Here is a 20983-nt window from a genome sequence, read left to right as displayed (position 1 = left end):
CAATTATAAACAACAAACCACAACAAGAATCAAGTTTCTCATGCACGAGGGAGAGGAGCAAATGTGTTGGAAAAGGTCCACCACGTTTCTCTTCTCAAAGGTCTGCCTCTCCTCGTGCACCTTTTATTAAGAACACAAGAAGGAGGTAACATTTTCAAGACAAAGAGGAAAAGTTCATTAGGGGGTGTCGTATAATGACCCATTTGGTTGGATTCTAACTTCAAACAGTATCCCTTATCAGCTCAGGACAGTGTGTCGTAAACCCCTCATCCTGGGTGGGAGATGAGAAGCAGATGAACAAACACACAACTGTTTTCAGAAGAGGTAAAAAGGTCAATCTGAGTTAACATTTAAAGACACGTTTAAACAAATACATTTAAACAATGATAATAATAAAACAATTTCCTTCACAAGAAGTTTTTACACAATTAACGTAAATAAATTCTGTCACGGAGAAAAGCATTTTAGTGCCGCTGTCAAACATTTTGCGTTAGTGATGTTTTGCATATCGGGGCAGAGCTGATATATCATTCAGAATCAGCTGATTCACGTTGATTCCGTAAAAAGTCAAAGAGTTACAGTACGTCAAAGAGCTTGTGTTATTTAGCTATGAAAAGTGTCAAAAGAGTAAGCAGTTCACTCACTTTTATGGAACTGTGTTGATTGTTTTTTTTTTTCTTATTTGTGTGTCAGCTTCCTTGCAAACAACAACACTAGTTTATCGTCAAAGAGCAAAAAAACAACAACAAAAGTATTGTTTTCTAATTCTGCGACAGACTGGCGACCTGTTCAGGGTGTCCCCTGCCTACGCCCATAAGTGGCCCGGATAGGCAGCTCTGTGACCCCGAAAGGGAACGAACGGAAGAAAATGAATGAAAGAATAAATGAATGTTTTCTAGTTAATTTCATAAATACTTAGTTGCATCAGAAGACAGAAATTAATTTGTGTTTCAAGAGTTTTGAAAAGTTGTGTCTGTGGCCCCCCATATGGTGAAACAGCATGGTTCTCTGCTTGGCTTCCTCACAGTCATTTTCTACACCTTTCACCCGACTGCTTTGGTTAATCTTGCACTGACGTCACTTAAAAACACGAACAAACTCCTGTTAAAGTCTGTAATCTGTGTTTTTCTTTCTCTTGTATCCAGACATCTTTGCTTTTTTGAACATTTTCAAAGATTTTCTTTTTCTTTTCGTATTAACGCAAAAAAAGTGTTTTTATTTTGTCATTTGCATTTTTTTCTTTCTGCTTCTACTTTTAAATACATGCTCCCAAAAATTGGGTTTGAAGACCCACTGCTATTATCTGTTGAGTTATTTTTAACATGTTCCCAGTAATCTATTAAATAAGATTTTTCCAATTTTAGCTAAAATCAAATAAACCCATAATCGGTAGTAGATGTAAAAATGTCGTTTGAAATAGCTTGTACGTGTGACATAGAAATAGCAATGGGTGGGCAAAGGTCTTTAGGTTTTTAGGCAAAAAAAAACTGTCATTTTCATGGATATACAGAAGCTTCTGCAGAGAGGCAGTAGTTTGTTAGAATTTTGCCTGTTGCTACGTTCATATTGAGCATGACACTTGCATTCTTGGTTGGCATTCATATGTCACTACCAAATCGGAGTCCCTGATTGGTCAAGGGGTAAACAAGGTTAACCTTCCAACGCACATTCAATGGATGAACATTTTATACGTAGAGCCAAAAAACACTCTTAGAAACTTGCATATCGACGCATAAGCACAAGAGTTGTAGACGCAGAAGCCAGAAACTGGCATTTATGTGTGTTTACATGGACTTTTCCTCGAAAGTGCTCGCCTGAATGCATGTCACTGAGGGTGGTGTGAACGTAGCTTGTTAGTTTTAGGTGGGACTGTTGGCACAGAGCAAACCCAACCCCTTTTCCCTCCCTGCTTGTTTTTGTGATGTAACAGTTTTATATTCCAAAAATACACTCGTCATACTGCAATTTTTCGTCTCTGATTCCCAAATATTTGAATCAGGAAATACTCAGAAATACAATTTTAGCTGAATTTTATATTTTTTTAATGAATGTCGTCCATCAACAGAATAATGGTAAGAACACCAAAAAACACAATTTCATTGAAGCGGGTCTTAATCCATCCCTGGAACATCAAACTGTCCCTCAATGTTCTCTATTTAAGTGCTGCTCACTCCAAGGGGCCCCTGCTCTTAATTATGAGGCCTCATCCCTGGGCTTGTTTCATTCTTAATGAGTTCATGGCTTTAAGACCTCAGCTCCTACACAAAAAGGAAAGTAGATTAGCTCTGTTTCAAACATGCTGCCCATTTAAATATAGGAGACAAGAATTTCTTATGATGCAGAGGAGGGGGAGGCTTTTAATTAAACTGACTCATCAGTATACATATTATCATATAATATAGCTTTTTAATTGTCACCCATGACCGGGATTACAGTGATCCCTTGCTATAATGCGGTTTACTTTTCACGGTTTCGCTACTTCACGGATTTGCATCCTGCATTGTGTTCTGCATTCTGATTGGCTAAAAAGTCCCTCTGCTTCTTCTCTACCTGTGCCTCAATAACGCTGCAGTTTAAAATGTACACGTACGTAAAACAGCTTGCCAAATTAACATTACGTACGTGCAAATTCTCTTGCAATTTTGAGTTTCTCTAAAACCCATAGAAAATAGAGCAACAAAAACTGCCTATTACTATGTTCTTCTCCCGAACAAACACACCTGCACCGCGGGCTTCAAAAGAAGAAAACACTGCAGAGTGGAGTCAGGATGCAGCAGCAGTCTGAGGAGCAGTGAAATACACCTGAGTCACTATTTGTCCGACTGTGCTTTATATTTTTTTCATAATAATTTTAAACTTTCTCCCGTTTAATCCAATTACTCGGGTCGCGGGGGGCGGGCTAATCTCCGCAATTTGAAGCCTTTTGTTCACATAGATGAATAAAATTATTATTTGACAGTACAGTACAGAAGTTATTTGTTGAAAAAAAAACGTTTCTGAAGTACTTTTATTTGTGAAACAAATGCTTGAGCCTGTAAAATGGTCTGTTCTTTCTTTTCAATGTATAATAGAGTATTTAATTGTATATTAATTGTAAGAAAAAAATCAAGTTTTCTACTTCACAGATTTTGCCTATCACAGGTTCTTTTTGGAACGTAACCCCCGCGAAAAACAAGGGTTTACTGTACACCTATTTACGGTGTAAATGCACAAATACTATTATTAATAAATTAAATTGTCCGTTCCAAGTTGCCTGATCTGCTTTTCTCCCGTCTTTGTCAGCTATGTATGTTTAAAAGAAGAATTCAATTATAAATATGGGTTAATAGACTGGGCTCCCTGTGGGGGAGTTTGAGGGATGACATCCTCTAATGAAACCTACATCTCAGGCCCCCAGCTTACGAGAGCTCTGGGTGTGTGTGGACCTTGTATATGCACGTGTAGGTGTTTATTCTCATAAGAATAGAAGATAAAGATATATTAAAAATTGTATTGCCATATCAGAGGAATTTGGTTAATTGCAAGATCAAAAAGCTAATACAGTGTTTCATTTATTTTATGTTCTAAAAATAGGGGACTCTGTGAAATAGTGTTACACTTATTTTTAGATTGTACAACCCCTCACTACACACTTCTTTTCCCAGACAGGTATGAACATTTTTACACTTTTCTCTCTGGCTTTCTTTTTCTAACTTCTTAAGGTCTAACCTTTATAGAATAATTAATCCAGTATCATAAAAAGAAAGCCAAGATCTTATCAAAATCAAAAATGCATGCAGATTTGGCAAACTAAACGCATTCTGTGCAGGAGAAACGCCACAGAGGAGGTTGATTGACAAGGTTTACAACCAATCCCCACCCCCCAATCCCCACCCCGTGCACATTCGCACAGACGCTGGGTGTCTCTGTGGTATTGTGAGCCACAGTAGCGATCAGTTAGCAATGGCCAGGAGACGGTTATTGGATTTAAATTTCGTGTGGTGGAATCCACCAAAGAACATTCTGGTGAGGAATATGCACAGCATTTAGGGCTGGATCCTAAACTTTTCTATTAATGGCAAAAGTAGATGGGTGATATTGAGAAGACGGCTGCAGAAAAAGGAGCAAACTAATTTCCTGGTAAAGCTGCAAAGAAGGCGAGCAGCGAATTGTAAGAACTGAATTATAGAGCAAAGGCGAAAAGCTGCACTTGTCTCCAGGAAAATAATCCACATTAAGGCAAAGAGGATTTTTGATACAGAGGTTGATGCTTAAAGGGAACAGAAACATTTGACTAATAATAACATAATACAATGTTGTGTTCATCAAGTGTTCATCTGGTGTTTTTCTCTGCATTTCTTGACCGAATTTGACAGCAAAAGGAACCCATTAGCCATCACCATTCTGTTTGTGATGGAAAAAACAGTGGTTTCCAATAGATGCCTGTCCCTAATGCTGCATTCACACCGGACGCAATTCAGGTGCGTCAGGGGCGTAAAGTTTCAATGTTAAGTCAAGATAGAGACAACGGTAACTCAGCATAGCGAGCAAGCAGAGGAAGAGGATCGAGCAAGCCATGCTTGGGCAGTTGGCTGTCACAGCTACAAGCGATCGCTTCAGCTCCATGGGCTTATGATGTTTATCTTAATTACATCAAGCCAATAACCCACAAGAGACAATGAAACACATGTCATGCTGGTTTGGACGTCGCTTGGCCAAACAAGGTCTGTGTCAGGTGCTGGGGAACCAGAGCAAAAAGTGGGCTACTGGAACAAGACAAAAATGGATTAGATCTGAGAACAAGGTCCTGTTGGAATGCTACTACACAAGTAAACCCTACTCAATCCTACATGCAGAGAATGTGGAGTGAATGGATGCTTCGAAACCCACAATCAAGGCTAACTGCCAACCAACTAGTAGCTCAATGTTCCAACACTCACAAACAGCAACTCCTATCACAACTTGAGATTGAAGCGGTACAACACAAATGCAACACCACGGGAGTGCCAGAACACCAGGTCAAGTACAGTGATCCCTTGATTATCGCGGGGGTTACGTTCCAAATAGAACCCGTGATAAGCAAAACCCGTGAAGTAGAAACCTTTATTTTTTTTACAATTATTATACAATGAAATACACTATTATACATTGAAAAGAAAGAACAAACCATTTAACAGGCTAAATCAATTGTTTTTTTAAAGAATAAAAGTACTTTAGAAACGTTTTTTCAACAAATAACTTCTGTAGTGTGCTGTCAAATAATAATTTCAATCATCGATAAGAACAGAAGGCTTTAAATTGCGGAGATTAGCCCCGCCCACCGCGACCCGAGTGGATTAAACGGAAGAAAATTTAAAATGATTATGAAAAAAATTAAAAAGTACAGTGGGACAGATAGTGACTCCGGTCTTCTTTTTCACTGCTCTTCGTACTGAGCCGCTGCATCCTCTGCAGCGTTTTTTCCTTTTGAAGCCCGCGGTGCAGCTGCAGGTGTGTTTGTTCGGGAGAGGAACATAGTGATAGGCAGTTGTTGTCGCTCTTTTTTCTTCTTTGCTAAAGATTCTTATACACCGACATGCCCCCATCGATTATGTTGGAGAACTGTAATGAACGGCTCATCAAAGGGTCCCATTCTTGAGCTACTCGCTGTGTGACTTTTTAGCCAATCAGAATGCAGAACACAATGCACAATCCAAATCCGTGAAGTAGCGAAACCATGAAAAGTAAACCGTGATATAGCAAGGGATCACTGTATACCACACTCCCAACCTGAACTTGGGAAGCTGACAGAGGGATGTGAGTCAGCTACCAAAAGCCCAAAGATGTGCAATAAAAAAGCAAGTACCTCAGAGATACAACCAGGTACCCATACCTGAAGCACTGGAAACTGCCAAACAAAGGCTCATGGCCTTGAGCAGCCGCCTAAAGAGGTACACATGAGACAATCAAGCTGGACAGATAAACAGGTTTTTCGCAACTCAACCTGTGAAAATTTACGCTCAGTGGCAGGGTCAAAACACCAGAGCAGACCTAGGGTGGAAACTGAACAGGACTGGAAAAGTAATGGGAGAAAAACGCAGCTCATAACAGCAATACTCAATGGCTGGTTTCTCTGAGGAAAGAACAAAGCAACCTCCCTGAACAGAATCCAGTAACAATCACAGTGGCATAAGCAGGCACATGGATCAATACATGAGCAACACACAGAAGGGCATTGGTAGAGATTCCAGAGAAGCCAAACACCAACTTCTGTTTGAATGAACAGTCGCTCATGACTGAAGGTCACAGCACAGGTACAGGTAGCAGCTTTCCAACGTTAGAAAGAATGTGTGCTAAGAATGTGTGAAATTAAACACGCATGTGCAATGACGTGTCAATCAAATGATGTACTTAACCCTAGGGGTATGTATTGGCAAGTCTGGCGATAAAATATGTATACATATCGTGATATTTTACTGAAACACGTTTTTTTTTCCTGAGAGTATGACTCAGAAAAAACTCTCCCTGAATATGGATACGCCTTTCATTGTAATAAAATGGTAAAATTAATTTTATTTTATGATCACTGTGTGAAACACTGCAAATGTATCTCATATATAAGTTACAAAGTTTGGTAATGAAGGCAGAGTGGCACAAACAAACATTTCGCACTGAGCTTCATTTAGTGCAGAGCTTGAGTATGCTGTGGTTGATGAATGAATTAGAGTCAGGTGTGCGGCTTCCAGGAAGTGTGCAGTGGGGGTTGCCTGGAGTTGTAGTATGGCTAAAACTCTGGGGACGGCTCTTGCCGGTGGCCAGAGGAGGAGACAGAGTTCTGACTTCTGACAGAGCCCCCCTCCTGCGATCGGCTCCAGAAACGAGGGGCCCTCCCTCCAGGAGTGTTCCTCTGGGCCGTACCCCTCCCATTCCACCAGATATTGAAGCCAACGCCTTTCGGGCGCCTGGATTCCAGAATCTCCCTGACAACATAGGCCACCTCCCCATCCGCCATCAAGAGGGGCATGCTAACGTTAGCGGGTTCTGACCATGAACCCCCATCCAGGAGTCCACCGGCTGGTTTCAGCAATGAGACGTGGAAGGTGGGTGAGATGCAGTATTCAGGAGGCAACTAAAGATGAAAAGACAGAGGGGTGATTTTTTTTTTTTTTGAACGGCCCCATGTACCTGGGACTGAGTTCCTTGCAGGGGAGCCATATCCACTGGCTTGGCCAGATCAGGACCTTCCTGTCTGCGCCAGTTGGCCTGCTCTTGGGTCCAGCGGACGGCCTGTCGGAGCTGCACATGAGCTGCCTCCCACGTCTCCCCACAGTGGCGGAACCACTCGTCCACAGCTGGTAACTCTGTGCGTTCTCCTGCCCAGGGAAAGAACGGGGGTTGCACCCCCAGCACACACTGAAAAGGAGAGAACCCTATGGACGCCTTCTTAAGGGAGTTGTGGGCGTATTTGGCCCAAACCAAGAATTGGCTCTAATCCTCCTGATGATGACTAAAACACGTGTGGAGGAACCGCATGATTTCCTGGTTCAGGCGCTCTACTTGGCCGTTAGACTGAGGATGGTAGCTGGAGCTGAGACCTACATAAATGCCCTGACCTTTGCCCATCTCGTGCCTAACACATGAGGTGAACTGGGGTCCACAGTCTGACATGATGTCCTCCAGGAGACTATAGTGCCCGAACATGTGGTCTATCAGTCTTTCTGCTGTTTCCAGTGCTGTGGGAAGCTTAGGCAAAGTGGTACCTCTTGAACGGGGTAGATCTGTGATGAAGTCCACAGCAATGTGCAACCAGGGACGTCGTGGTATGGGCAGTTGATGCAGGAGTCCATCTGGAGGCTGTCGAGGCGCCTTAGCCATTTGGCAGGATACACATCGGGTCACGTACTAGACTACATCAGCCTGCAGTGTGGGCCAAAAGAAAGAGTTTGTTGTTAATGCTTGTGTGCTGGCCATACCTTGTTGTCCGGCTGCAAAAAGTCATGCACAAGGTTGAGAACCTGTTGCCGATGGGACGTTCACCTTTTCAGCTGGACAGGATGGAGGTGGAGCCTCAGTTGTGTTTTGTTCCGCCAACTTTGTCATTATGTCCCACTGTACAGGTACCATGATCAGCAATGAAAGCAAGAAGTGTTCAGGTGCGACTGGTTGCTCCTCAGAGGTTTCGTATAGATGAGAAAGCATCTTCTTTTCCGTTCTTGGAGCCTGGGTTATAGGTCATCTAAAGCTGAAAGCGTAAGAAGAATAGAGCCAACATGCTTTTTGTGGGTTCAACCGCTTGGCGGATTTAATATATTCAAGGTTACTTTTTGGTTAGTCAGGAACAAAAAGGGTTGAGCAGACCCTTAAAGCCAACGCCTCCATTCTGAGAAAATGCCTCCTTCAAGGCCAGCAGTTCCCGCTCGCCGACGTCATAGTTCCGTCCTGTGGTGTTAGGTTTCCGGGAGAACTAGGTGCACGGGAACATCTTGGCTGACTGACCATAACGCTGTGAGAGAACGGCTCCGACCCCTGTGTTACAGGCGTCCACCTTCACCATAAATTGGATGGACGCCTGGGTAAAGTGCTGTTTCAGCATCTGGAATGCCTCCGTGGCTGCCAGAGTCCAGAGCAGGTGTTTGGGAGAGCCCTTTAGCATGCTGAAGCCGCTAATTAAACTACGGTAGAAATTTGCAAACCCGAGGAACCGCTGCAGCTCCTTCACTGTGGTCGGCTGAGGCCACTGCAGCACCGCCTCCATCTTGCCCTGGTCAATCGCCACGCCCCCAGCACTGATCACCTAACCAAGAAAAGAAACTGAGGTCTTGTAAAACTCAGCCGCCGGGCATGCGCAACATGTTCCTCCAATGTGCCTGAGTAGATCAGGATGCTGTTGATGTAGACGACTACGAAGTGTTGCAGCAGACATCGTTAACAAACGCCTGGAACACAGAGGGGGCATTACAGAAACCAAAGGGCATGACCAGATTCTTGTAATGTCCTGAGTTGGTTGAAAAGGTGGTCTTCCATTCATTTCATGCTCAAATGTGGATGAGGTTCTAGGCACTCAACAGTCCAGTTTTGGGAAGAAGTGTGCTGTGCGGAGCTGATCCAGAGCTGCAGGAACCAGAGGCAGGAGTTAACGGTATTTAACAGTCACGTCATTAAGGCTGCGGTAGTGGATACACAGCCTCAGACCACCATTTTTCTTCTTGACAAAGAAGAAACCGGCTGAGGCTGGAAAAGTAGATGTTCGGATGAGCCCCTTTGCTAACTCCTATAGGATATAGGCCTGCATGGCATCAGACTCATGTTGAGAAAGTGGGAACACCCGTCATCGGGTGGGGATAAGACCGGTGTGGAGGGAGCTGTTTGGCACACTGCTTATTAAAGGCCTCTCGCAGGTCCTCGTATTGAGCCGGCAACAACTCCACCTCTCCTGTCAAACTGCCTTTCCTGTCACAAGAACAAGGGGATGCCTGGATCCAAATGCAGTAGGTTTATTAGCTCAGCTAAAAGTCCACAAAGGTAAATCAGGGTCAGGCAGTTGATAACAGTATAAGATTATTCGAGGAGAGACAGGGTAGTGAAACTCTGGGCGAGAGTCTGGGCAGGCGGCAGGCAAACAGAGTGAGGTACAGGGTCAGGAAACAGAAGATCAGGTCCAAATACAGTATAACGCTCGATAATGAAGGCAAGGTGGCACAAACAATACTTCGCACTCAGTTTCACTTAGTGCAGAGCTTGAGAATTCTGTGTTCGATGAATGAACGAGAGTCAGGTGTGCGGCTTCCAGGAAGTGTGCGCTAGGGGTTGCTGGGAGTTTTAGTATGGCTGGAACTCTTGGGATGCCCCTGCCGTATACCAGAGGAGGAGACAGAGTTCTGACTTCTAACATTAGGTGAGCAGGGATCTTTATAAACCTTCACCCAACAAATGTTCTATAACAGGAGCTGCGGTTACATGTGCAAAATGTCTTTGATCTGATCAAAGATTGGATTAGAATTGAACTGTGTACATTGGCAGAAAAACGTCGTCAGGTTATAACAAATGTTTGCATATGCCACAGTTTTGATCGGAATAAATCATTTTGACATGGGCAGAACTAGTATCTAAAATACCGGAAACGGTTGTCGAAGAAGAAATATCGAGTTCTATTGTAAACAAACAAAGCTTTCAGCATAGAGCGAGATGATATTTTAAATGTGCTTTCAATATTTTTGCGAATATTATTAAGTGCCTGTTTACTTATAATTTTCTGGCTGGGGGATCTGGAACAAAACACCAATAGCGGACCTTCCTGTGTGAAGTTTGGATGTTCTCTTCATGCATGTGTGGGTTTTCTCGGAGGTCTCCGTGAACATGCTTCAGAGGTTAATTGGTTAATCAAAATTGTCCCTAGGTGTGAATGTGAGTGTGCATGGGTGTGTCATGTGTGGCACTGCAACAGACTGGCGACCTGTCCAGGATGTCCCCTGCCTTTGCCCATGAGTGGCCGGAATAGGCTCCGGCAGCCCTGTGACTCTGAAAGGGACAAAATAGGTTAAGAAGATGAATGAATGGATAAATAAGAATAATTTCTGGAAGTTCAGGAGGCCCAAACAGGCTGCCTCCTGCATGGCACAGTGGCTCTCTGTCTGCCGGCAAACTCGCCTCCCGGTGGCCGCCATTGCTCGCTCCATCCACGTGGGCCCTGCTACCAACTAGAAACCTGTCCAGCAAAGAAGAGAAACCTGCCTTCGCCCAACAGTAGCCAGGACAGGCTCTGGCAACACCCTTGCCCCGAAAGGGATACAGTGGGTTAAAAGAATTGATGGATAGATGGAAGTTCAGGATGAGAACCATCGGATTGATCACATTGACCATTGCATGTGTTCTACCTGCTGATGGAGTCACATGCCCATGGCAAAGTCACTGATTGGTTGATTGGACATTTAAATCGTGCTGCAGTACCACAGATGACATGTACTATTGACTTAACATTTAAACTGGCTGCTCCTGACACGCAAATTGTGTTCAGTGTGAATGCAGCTTAAGGTTGGAGGCAGACACACAATGTCTGTGTTTTCTGGCGTCGAAGACAAATATTTTCAATCCCAGTCGCTCATGAAGAAGCTGGCAGCCCTCATCCCTCTCCCTGCTGCTCGTTATTACTTTTTTTTTTCTCTAAAAAGAACAGAAAAATCCACAATACAAACAGAAATTGTCCTTGAGAAAAGCAAGGAACCACCAGAGTAAAACATGCAAAACAGTTATGCAATACGCACACAGGACTGAAGGGACCTCCGGGAAAGGTGGGTATAATTCCGGCACTAGCAGCCTAATTGGAGCATTATTTTCTAGGACAGGTGTGGAGGAAAGGAAGAAAGTAATCATCTCATTCTCTCAGCTCATGAGATGAGTCGTGAATATCCAGATGTCAAAAATAACTAAAATGGATTACCTCGGTGGAAGCTTTTGTAAGTTGTGCAGCGAGGAGTGCCTGCGCTGCTGCACGCCTGAGGTGGATGTGTGGGCGTGTGCACCCACCTACGCATGAGTAAGCAGCCTCGCAGTGGCCATCAGTGCAACCACAGAGGCAGGTGTGGATTCCCACTGAGATGTGGTTGCAGATGTCATTTACACACACAACTGTCAAAACTCTTTTTTTGTTTTGTTTTTTAGGTTTACTTCTGCTTTCACATGCTGGGTTTTCTGTATCTGAAGAAGAAAAACAATTTTTAGAATTTTCAGTGCTATACTAAGTTCATTTTTACTCCTTAAAATGCTTGAATTTATTGATTAACCCTTGTGCTATCTTAGATGACCCCACCCTTACATTGACGTGTTCTCCCTACCATGACAAAGGTGGATTAAGGTGGAAAGATTTCATGTAATCCATGGACACCAGTGAGGTTCACAAATCATTGAAGAAAAAAGGTTCAGCGCACTGTTTAGTGGGTTTAGATTAGATGTAAGATCTTAATTAGATGTAAGATCTTAAGCCAGAAGCCGAGTCAGAACCCGACCCGAAATTCAGGTCGGGTCGGGCGGGGCTTCTCTTTCGCTGACTTTTTTAATAAATATATTGTAATGACTATTGTAATGCTCTTCTCTTTGGTCTTCCCAACAAAACTCTAAATAAGCCAGGGCTCCAGACTAACTTTTTTCACTAGGAGCACTGTGGCCCCCAACTGAAAATTTTAGGGGCACAACCAGAAAATTTAGGGGCGCATACCTTAAATCAACATGCTAACCAAATCTACTAATTTCCACTGTATTACGAATAAGTACTTTAATATTAGATGCAGAAATTACAATGTGCTGTTTCAAATTTAGTGTCACATTTTATTCTGCCCTTTTGAAGATGCAACAAGAAGGTAAACTGACAGCACCATCGCTGTCATGACAGTACAAATAGTAAACAAAATACCATACATTTAGAATAAAAAAAAGTTTTTAGAAACAAAGTGATTACCGTAGTAACCTTTCGGTCATTTCACAGTTTCAAACAATACTTAAATGTATGTAAACATTAGGGGATGGAAATTCATGTTGACGACACCAAATAGGTGCAGCCAAGATGCACAATAATTTGAGATCACCCAGATGGACGCAACGCTGCACAGATCACCTGGTGTGAGACGTATATTTTTGTTTTCGCTCTAAAATCACCTGTCAATCAAAACAAAAATATCACGAGAAAGGGGTGGGAGCAAGGCACCAACCTGAGCGAACGCAGCTGGAAATTTAGTACTGAACTGACTGAAAGCTGCCCTACAGACTACAAAACAATGCATTATGGGACATGTGTCCTGATGGGTTTTTGTAGTTCAGTGATCCCTTTCCCCACTGTGACATTATGGACCAGCCTTACCAGTACCCAGCAGAGGGGACCTGTCTCCTGGACCTCTGGCTCTTCCCAGGTCTACAGGGACTTCAAGGGGAGTCGCCTGGCCGTAAGGGGGGGTCGACCACGTCACCGCCGCCCTCACCGCAAGCCCTCCCCAAACTCCTGGATGGAGCTGGACATTCTCCAGCCACGGGCCTTCCTGGACCCTCTGGACCAGGACCTGTGGCTGTGGGAGGACCCTTACCTGGAGGAGGTGGGGGTCGAGCCCCAGTGGACTTTGGAGGGTCAGCCCCCAGCCTCCTTCTTCAATGGGAGTCGACTGGCTGTAAGAGGGGGCCGCCGTCATCGCCGCCGCCCTTCTCGACGTCCCGCCCTGGTCCCGGAGGTGAACCCGGAGGCACCCCGTCCCGTTCCGGCTCCTAGGAGGGTCCCGGAGGCACCCCGTCCCGTTCCGGCTCCTAGGAGGGTCCCGGAGGCACCCTGTCCCGTTCCGGCTCCTAGGAGGGTCCCGGATGCACCCCGTCCCGTTCCGGCTCCGAGGACTGTGCTGGGTCCACCACGACCCGTTCCGGCTCCGAGGAGGTTGCCGGACGCACCTCGATCCGTTCCTGCCGCGGACCCCCAACCCGAGCCGCCTGCCGCGGACCCCGAGCCCCAGCCGCCTGCAGCGGACCCTGTCTCCGAGCCGCCTGCAGCGGACCCTGTCTCCGAGCCGCCTGCCGCGGACCCTGACGCCGAGCCGCCTGCCGCGAACCCTGACGCCGAGCCGCCTGCCGCGGACCCCGACGCCGAGCCGCCTGTCGCGGACCCCGACTCCGAGCCGCCTGCCGCGGACCCCGACGCCGAGCCGCCTGCCGCGGACCCCGACGCCGAGCCGCCTGCCGCGGACCCCGACGCCGAGCCGCCTGCCGCGGACCCCGACGCCGAGCCGCCTGCCGCGGACCCCGACGCCGAGCCGCCTGCCGCGGACCCCGACGCCGAGCCGCCTGCCGCGGACCCCGAGCCCGAGCCGCCTGCCGCGGACCCCGAGCCCGAGCCGCCTGCCGCGGACCCCGAGCCCGAGCATCTATTTTGTTTATGTATCCTCGATATGGAGCAGCAAGAAGTCAAGGATAAACTTAAGACAGGGGAACGGAAAAGGCAAACACGCACCGCCGCGGCTGCAGTATTTCTCTGCGTAATTAAGCGAGTGCGCATCAAGATCTCTCACTATCTTTGTCTGGCCACTTCTGTGTTCCAGCGTTATTTCGTTGTGCAAATGCATTTATCATGATCATAAAAATAAGTAGATATTTTAACCTTAAGAAATCTTGCGTTTTTTTCTGCCAAAAATACTATGGGATAAGTTGAAATTTCGGGTTTGCTTCGGGCTTGGGCCTGAAAATGAAAGTAATTGGTCGGGTTCGGGCCAGGTTCGGCTTTAATGCCCGCGGGCCAGTGTCGGGTCGGGTTGGATTTTTTAGGCCCGATCTTCCCTTTAGTTTAGATGACCCAACTCCCAATGTTAAAGTGCCTAGGATAGCACAAGGGTTACACCGGTTGTGAACCCATAAAAAAAGTAAAATAAAATTGCCTGTGGATATGCTTTAACATATCATCCAAATTTAATAAGAAGTATTTAATGGATGCAGTTGCATAGAAATATTAGGACTCTGGTTGGTGTTCTAGCTGAGTCTGAAAAAGACAAAAAACTAAGAGGATGGAAAGGAAATACAGCTTTCTGAGTCGAAGTTCAGTCTGTGGAGATGTTTTTGTGATAGGCGCTGAGGTAAAGTTGAGATTTAACACAGCTGCATTAAAATTTTTGGTATCTTTTTTCCAACATCCTATAATCATCTTGTGTTCCGGTAGAATATGCTCCAATATTGTTCACCATTTTTGTTGCACCGGTAATGTTAAGTTGGGTGTGAGGTGCTGTAAGGTAGCAGGAGAGCATATAACAGATGGATGACAGGAAGTGGGGATATGGTGGCTCAGTGACAATGATCCCACTCACATTTCAAATCTGAGTTTCTAATGTACTATTACTGCTCAGCAGAAACTATGTCCTAGAAAACATGTTTTTTTTTTTATTTGGCTAAAAACAGAATAATCACAATTAAAAGACCACTGCGAACAAAAGATGATCTGAGTGGGAGTCTTAGGTGGAGCTCAGGCTTGCTCGTACAAGTACTCTAAATGTTTATAAACAAAGCACCATAAGTCATTATTTAAAAGAATATTTAAAAATTCCACATTTATTATTTCAAAGAATACCTGACAGTTGACGTATTACAGTAATGCACATGCCTTCTGTGATTATTTAGTTCCAAAATAGAAAGAAAATCAGCTAAATTACTTTTAAAGCAGCAAGGACAATTGAGTGTAATTCCAAAAGTTTACAACTTTGATTATCCTTTTTTTTTGTTTTTTCACAAGATTTCTCAGCTAAGCCTCTTTACCTGCAACAAAACGACAATTTATCATTTTCATATTGTATTGTTGAAATCTTTATCCTGATGGTCTCTAGAGGCCAATAGTTTTATAAAGCAGTGCAAAATTAAATCAACCCTGTGTAACCATACACATTTCTGAGACCCCTATTTCATTTGCATGATCCAGACTTTCTCTAAAAACCCTTTGTACATGATTTGGCCATGTTGTCTGCACTGTAGTCCCTCATTATTCCACTAGGGGCAGTAGAAGGCTTTCCCTGCTCATTTCAGTGGCTGTTTCCATAAAACCGCAAAAACACTTTTGGCAGGAAAAGTTTAGCTAATTTTCTGAAATTTAAAGTAAAAATTACTTGTTTCTTTCTATTAATTTTTTTTAAATGACAACTCACTGTATTGAAAAAATGTAACATTTTTTGATAATTAAATCTCTATAATACAATTACAACACATTGCTTTGTTGTAATTCTTCTCTAAGAGTCCTGGGAGAGGATACCGCCTTCATACGGACATCCCTGAGGTTTCTTCTTTTTTTTCCGGAATCCCTTTTTTTTAGGAGTTTTTGCTAACCGAGAAGGAGGGTCTAAGAGCAGGGATTCTTAATTTAGCTTAGTCTGTTTAGTTTAGTTTAGCCATTTAATTTTTTTCATTATGATTTTATGTTCTTATATAATTACCAGTATGAAGCCCATTGAGACGACTATTGCTGTAATATTAGGCTATGTAAATAAAATTGAATTGCATTGAAAATGTGTGTATCAAATATGATTCAGTGGGTAAATAAAGTGCTTTTTCCAGAACACTGATCTCAATATTGTTGCATCTTAAACTACCGGTAACATTGTTGTGAACAAAACTTACCAAATCACCCAAAGACTCATAACTGACACCATCTAGATCTCATTAAAAAATGATATCGTAAAATTATGTTGTAGACAAGGTATACAAGGGTTTAAAAAGCATAATTCAAAAAATGTAAATTGTTTAGTCAATTTTATAATATAGTGGGCTTTACAGTGTTTAACATAAGTTATGGAGTGAATCATAAAAAATCTGATCAGCCTAATAGCACAATGTTATTTGACAGAAAATGTAATTTGTTTTAAATACTGGTAAAAAATGCAATAATTTATCAAACATGTGAAATTATTGATAAATATAAGATTAATACCTTGTATATACATTGATAGAACTCTGTTTAATCCCTTTTATTGCCTGCAGGATCCAAGGGCAAAGCACAAGTTCAAGATCCACACCTACTCCAGCCCCACCTTCTGTGACCACTGTGGCTCTCTGCTGTATGGCCTCATTCACCAAGGCATGAGATGTGACCGTAAGTGTTGCCTCTTTCCAGATTTTCCTTTTTTGTCGTTTTTAATCATCCCTTTTCATGTTAAATTTCCGGAAATGTCATCAATAAACTTTTTACTGTTTCTACAGACTGCATGATGAACATCCACAAGCGCTGCGTGGCCAATGTGCCCAGCCTGTGTGGAACAGACCACACAGAGAGAAGAGGTCGCATCCAGATCACCGCCGAGGTCAAGACTAATGTTCTCACCGTCACCAGTGAGTCTTCAGGCTATCTCAGAGAGTTGGTCAAAGTTGGCTTTTTGTCTCCCTCTACTGTTGGATACTGAAGCTGAAGGACACTGCTGGAACTCAGGGCTCAGCTTTGGATTTTGCTTGAACCCATGACAACATCTATGGATATAGTCTCTAAATTCAAAAGGAAATTAGCTTAATTTACAAAATAGTTGAGGTGGATAAAGCTTGAACGCCTTTGCAGCATTTTTCAATATGCTTTGGGATTTGAATCACATGCTGTTTCACTTGTTTGACAACATTTTTCAAAGATTAGTTTGATGAAAGGTATGCTATAAACTGTAAAGGGGTTTTATTTTTGAGGGCTGATATAAGACAGCCCTCAATATATATATTTGCTAAAACCTTTATTCTTGATTTACTTAATTAACAAATTTTAAAAGAAGACAGTTTTTAAATCTAATTGTGTCCAATGTCCTTTTTTTGACTTTGACAAAATAAAGCACTGTAGGACGGATGAATGCTATTTTTTGGGGGGAAAAGGAAGCTTTGAAATTTTTCTGGTTTTTTTATGCTGCTTTGTTGCTTTATACATCATAAGGGGGGGATCATTGTAATCTTAATTACATGCACGCAGACAGGAAGAAAGAAAACACCTATTGTATTTTGCATCATTTGCTTGCAGTGATAAAACTGATTTTTTTTTCAAAAACTGCTAGTTCTGATTTTTCCTCAAAGAAGTAAAAATAAAAACAGATGCTTAAAAGATCATGTTTTTAAAATGTGTCAATTATCTCTTTAGGGGCTTTCAAAATAAAACACTGGTTCACACTGTAGGACAGATGAATAAAATTGAGGGAGTTTAATATATATGCTTTAAAGCTATAGATAAGTATTTTTCCGTCTATTTATGTGCGAAAGTGAAGAAAGAAAACACACATTGAAGTTTGCTTTTATGAGAATTATATTAGTTCAGTGTATTTATCATATATTAATAATATTTTTGAACCTACGTTCACATTGAACACGATCCGTGCGGCAGAGTTGGCTAGTTTTAATGTTAAGTCAATGGTGCAGGAGCAAACTGAAGTACAGCAGTGCGATTTGAGTGAAGGGCACAGCGCAAAGATCTGGCAGCAGCGCAATTTCAATGGCGCAATTTGGGTGGCGTGCCGCAGCGGGCCAAAAATCCAAACTCTGGCGAGGTTGCCACATGGCATCAACCAGTCAGCGACTCAACTTTGGGCAGGTGACGTTTTCAGGAACAGCGGTAAAATATGCATCCTGGATCGATTGAACAACAGGGTAACAGGGTTTCTGGAGGCTGTCCTGTCTATTGTTGAGTAAAGGCAGGTACACCCTAGACAGTCGGTCGCACGGCCCATGGGGCTAGAGCGATCACGTTCGCTATGGCGGCTCCCGGGATATGAGGTGGTGTTCCGAAAGAGAACTACTGTGGCGTTGGGGGGCAGCCTGATCAGGCCTCCTGGGCCCTATATTTTTCTTATTTTCATCAAGGGGAAACAGGAGAAGTTACGCTTATCATGTCTTCTACTATGACAGCAGCAAAAGCCCAAATCCCATTGAGCTACATTACAGAAAAAAACTATATATTGTATAAAACCATATATATATTTGCATTTCAGTCAGCTTAGCCTTTCACATCAGCAAATGCAACTCTGAGTTGTGGTTTTGTTCACATTAGTCGTTGTGTTTCTGTTTACGCAGCAATCTGTGGAGTGGTATTTCTGCTACTGCGTTGCAAACAAAAATTTTTAAGTTGCAAATGAAAATTTTAATTATTTGCTATTCAATTTTTTTTTTTTGCTTTCAAAATTTTTTTTTTTCAAAAACTATTTTTGCGCTTGCAGAACACATGTTTTTGCGTGCATTGTGTGTCATTTCACTTTTTTCCTATCTTTGACTTTGCTGACATTAGTTTCAGTTTAGCTGACAACGCTGCCATCAAACAGCCAGCTGATTAGTCCAGATTCTAACCAATAAAATCACGATATTAATCTAACATGGCGTCTGCTACAGAGGCTCGAGAGCTGAACCAGCTCTTTTTACCCTCAATTTTGTCTCTTTGGATGACTACATTTTCATTTTTTTTAATCATTTTAACAATAATTCTTTCTTTCTTTCTTTTTTAGCATTGATTAAATTTTATTAAGTCATTTTTGTGAATGTATGGCTGAGGATCTCCTGAAACTGTCAAACAAAATTTAGTTTAAGTTTAGCTGATGACATTAAATCAACAGGCCCGTGTGTGATCTGTAAATCCTGCAGTGCAAATTATTTCTAAAAAGTTTGATTTCTTTTTTAGATATGTTTGTTAAAACAAAACAATAAAAGATTTAAAGCACATAGTATTTTATGCTGCAGAATCGTTTTGGAATAGATTAATAGCAGTGATAAGCAAAAGAATGATGGCTCACCAAAGCAGACTCAATGTATTTAACAGAAGAAGCATTTTTAACTTTTATGTTAGTTTTCACAGTGTCTTATGTTTTAGAACTCGTGAGCGTTTGTCATGAAAAAATTGCAATTTTCTCTTAATATTTTAACATTTATTGACTCAAATAAAACAATAGTTCATATACAAATCTTAAAAAGTGTTACTTCCTGCTGGATAGAGTTGGAGCTCGGACGTTTCTTTCTGCTGCAGACATTTTAAACACGTTGGTCTCTACACTGACATAAATAAATACAAAACACGGTTTTATCTTAGCTGCTTTGTTGCTCCTTCCTGACTTTACTCTGAGAGAAACGGGTCAGGATGGTTAAAAATGGCAGAATCCCGTTGGAACAGAACTGACTCAAAGTCCAAAGTCCATGTCTGCTTCCAAGCACCGTCAATATGAGACAGAGACACCTGATTGGTTGGAGTCTGGACCAATTAGCAGGCTGTTTGATGGCAGCATTGTCACGCTAAACTGAAACTTATCTCAGCAAAATCAAAGATAGGAAAAAAGTGAGATGACTCACAACGCATGTGAAAACTTTTTGGGCTGTGGCAGTTATATCATGCTAATTCGCGCTCAGAGTAGTCAGCAAAATCAAAGATACGAAAAAAGCAAGATGTGATCCAACACATGCGAAAACATGTGTTTTGCAAATGCAAAAATATTTTTTGAAAACTGAAAAAAAAAACGTTTCTGACACCAAAATAAAAATTGAAAGCAAAAAACAATACATTTGAAAAGGAAATATTTAATTTTTCATTTGCAACTTAGAAAGTTTTGTGTGCAACGTAGTGGCAGAAATATCACTCCATAGCAATCTCCAGCAGGTGACAGGCAGTGGCCGTAACTCTGTATGAGCACAGGGAGGCAGTGTTGGACCGCTCTTTCGCTCTGAGTTGATACAAGCTGCATTTACAGAAGAAGTGGTAGAAACAGCTGATGCTTTTGACCCAATGACACTAATTGTAGGTTTAATCAAAGCAACTGCCTATGGGGGGGAATGACACCTTATTGATATGTTGTATTTACCCTCACCTCCCAGCCTGGGAGATCAGAGGTCAGAGACAATGGCAGAGCAGCAGTCGTGGTCATCAGGAATGCTCTGGCAGGGGAAAATAATGTGAGATGTTAAATCTGGACCTTGACGTGCTTCCCTTTGCGTACTTGACCCAAAATCAGAGAGTTTCAGAATAAAAGTGCTTCATGTCACACCTCAAAGGCTAGTTGTTTTTTTTAGTCTGTGGAAAAAAAGCAAACAAAGGAACTGACTCTCGTAATAGACTGTGCTCAATTTTTGCTGCTGTTTTTCTATTTATTGAAAAACAACAACAAAAAAAGCTGTTTACAGAACTGTTAATGACCTTAACAAAGTGGGCTTAATGCTGACCGATTCTCCTTCTAAATGGGATTGACTTTGACGTGAAATGTCTTTGTCTACAGTTTCTCCACTGTGAGGAATATAGTTTGTTAAAAATATAGTGGGGAAATGGAAGACCACAGGCACAGTTCAAGCAAAGGGCTCAGAAAGGCCTTTGCAGAAATCTCAGCTAGGCATAGGCGAAGACAGGTGAGAACAATCAAACTCAACCCACAGACCAGCTCCAAAGACCTACAACTTGAGGCTGCAGATGGTGTCACTTTGGATCGTACAACCATTCAGCACACTTTGCACAAGGAGATGCTGTATGGAAGTGTAATGCGGAAGAAACCTTTTCTGCGCATATTCCACAAACAGAGTTACTTGAGGTATGCTAAAG

The 20983-nt window shown here is 42.7% G+C and overlaps 1 protein-coding gene across 2 annotated transcripts in view; it reads left to right on the top strand.

Annotated features, from left to right (window-relative positions):
- Window positions 1–20983, top strand: part of prkcbb (protein kinase C, beta b) — a 306409-nt gene that overhangs the window by 166112 nt on the left and 119314 nt on the right. For both annotated transcript variants that reach the window (XM_023957697.2, XM_023957696.2), the window contains exons 4-5: window positions 16438–16549; window positions 16657–16785. In XM_023957697.2, coding sequence (XP_023813465.1) covers window positions 16438–16549; window positions 16657–16785 — 241 coding nt within the window. The remainder of the gene's footprint in view (window positions 1–16437; window positions 16550–16656; window positions 16786–20983) is intronic.

The sequence above is a fragment of the Oryzias latipes genome, chromosome 8 (genome assembly GCF_053564925.1).
Source record: "Oryzias latipes strain Hd-rR chromosome 8, Olatipes_Hd-rR_3.1".
In the NCBI taxonomy this organism is placed as follows: Eukaryota; Metazoa; Chordata; class Actinopteri; order Beloniformes; family Adrianichthyidae; genus Oryzias; species Oryzias latipes.
This window is presented reverse-complemented; position numbering and strand designations above follow the sequence as displayed.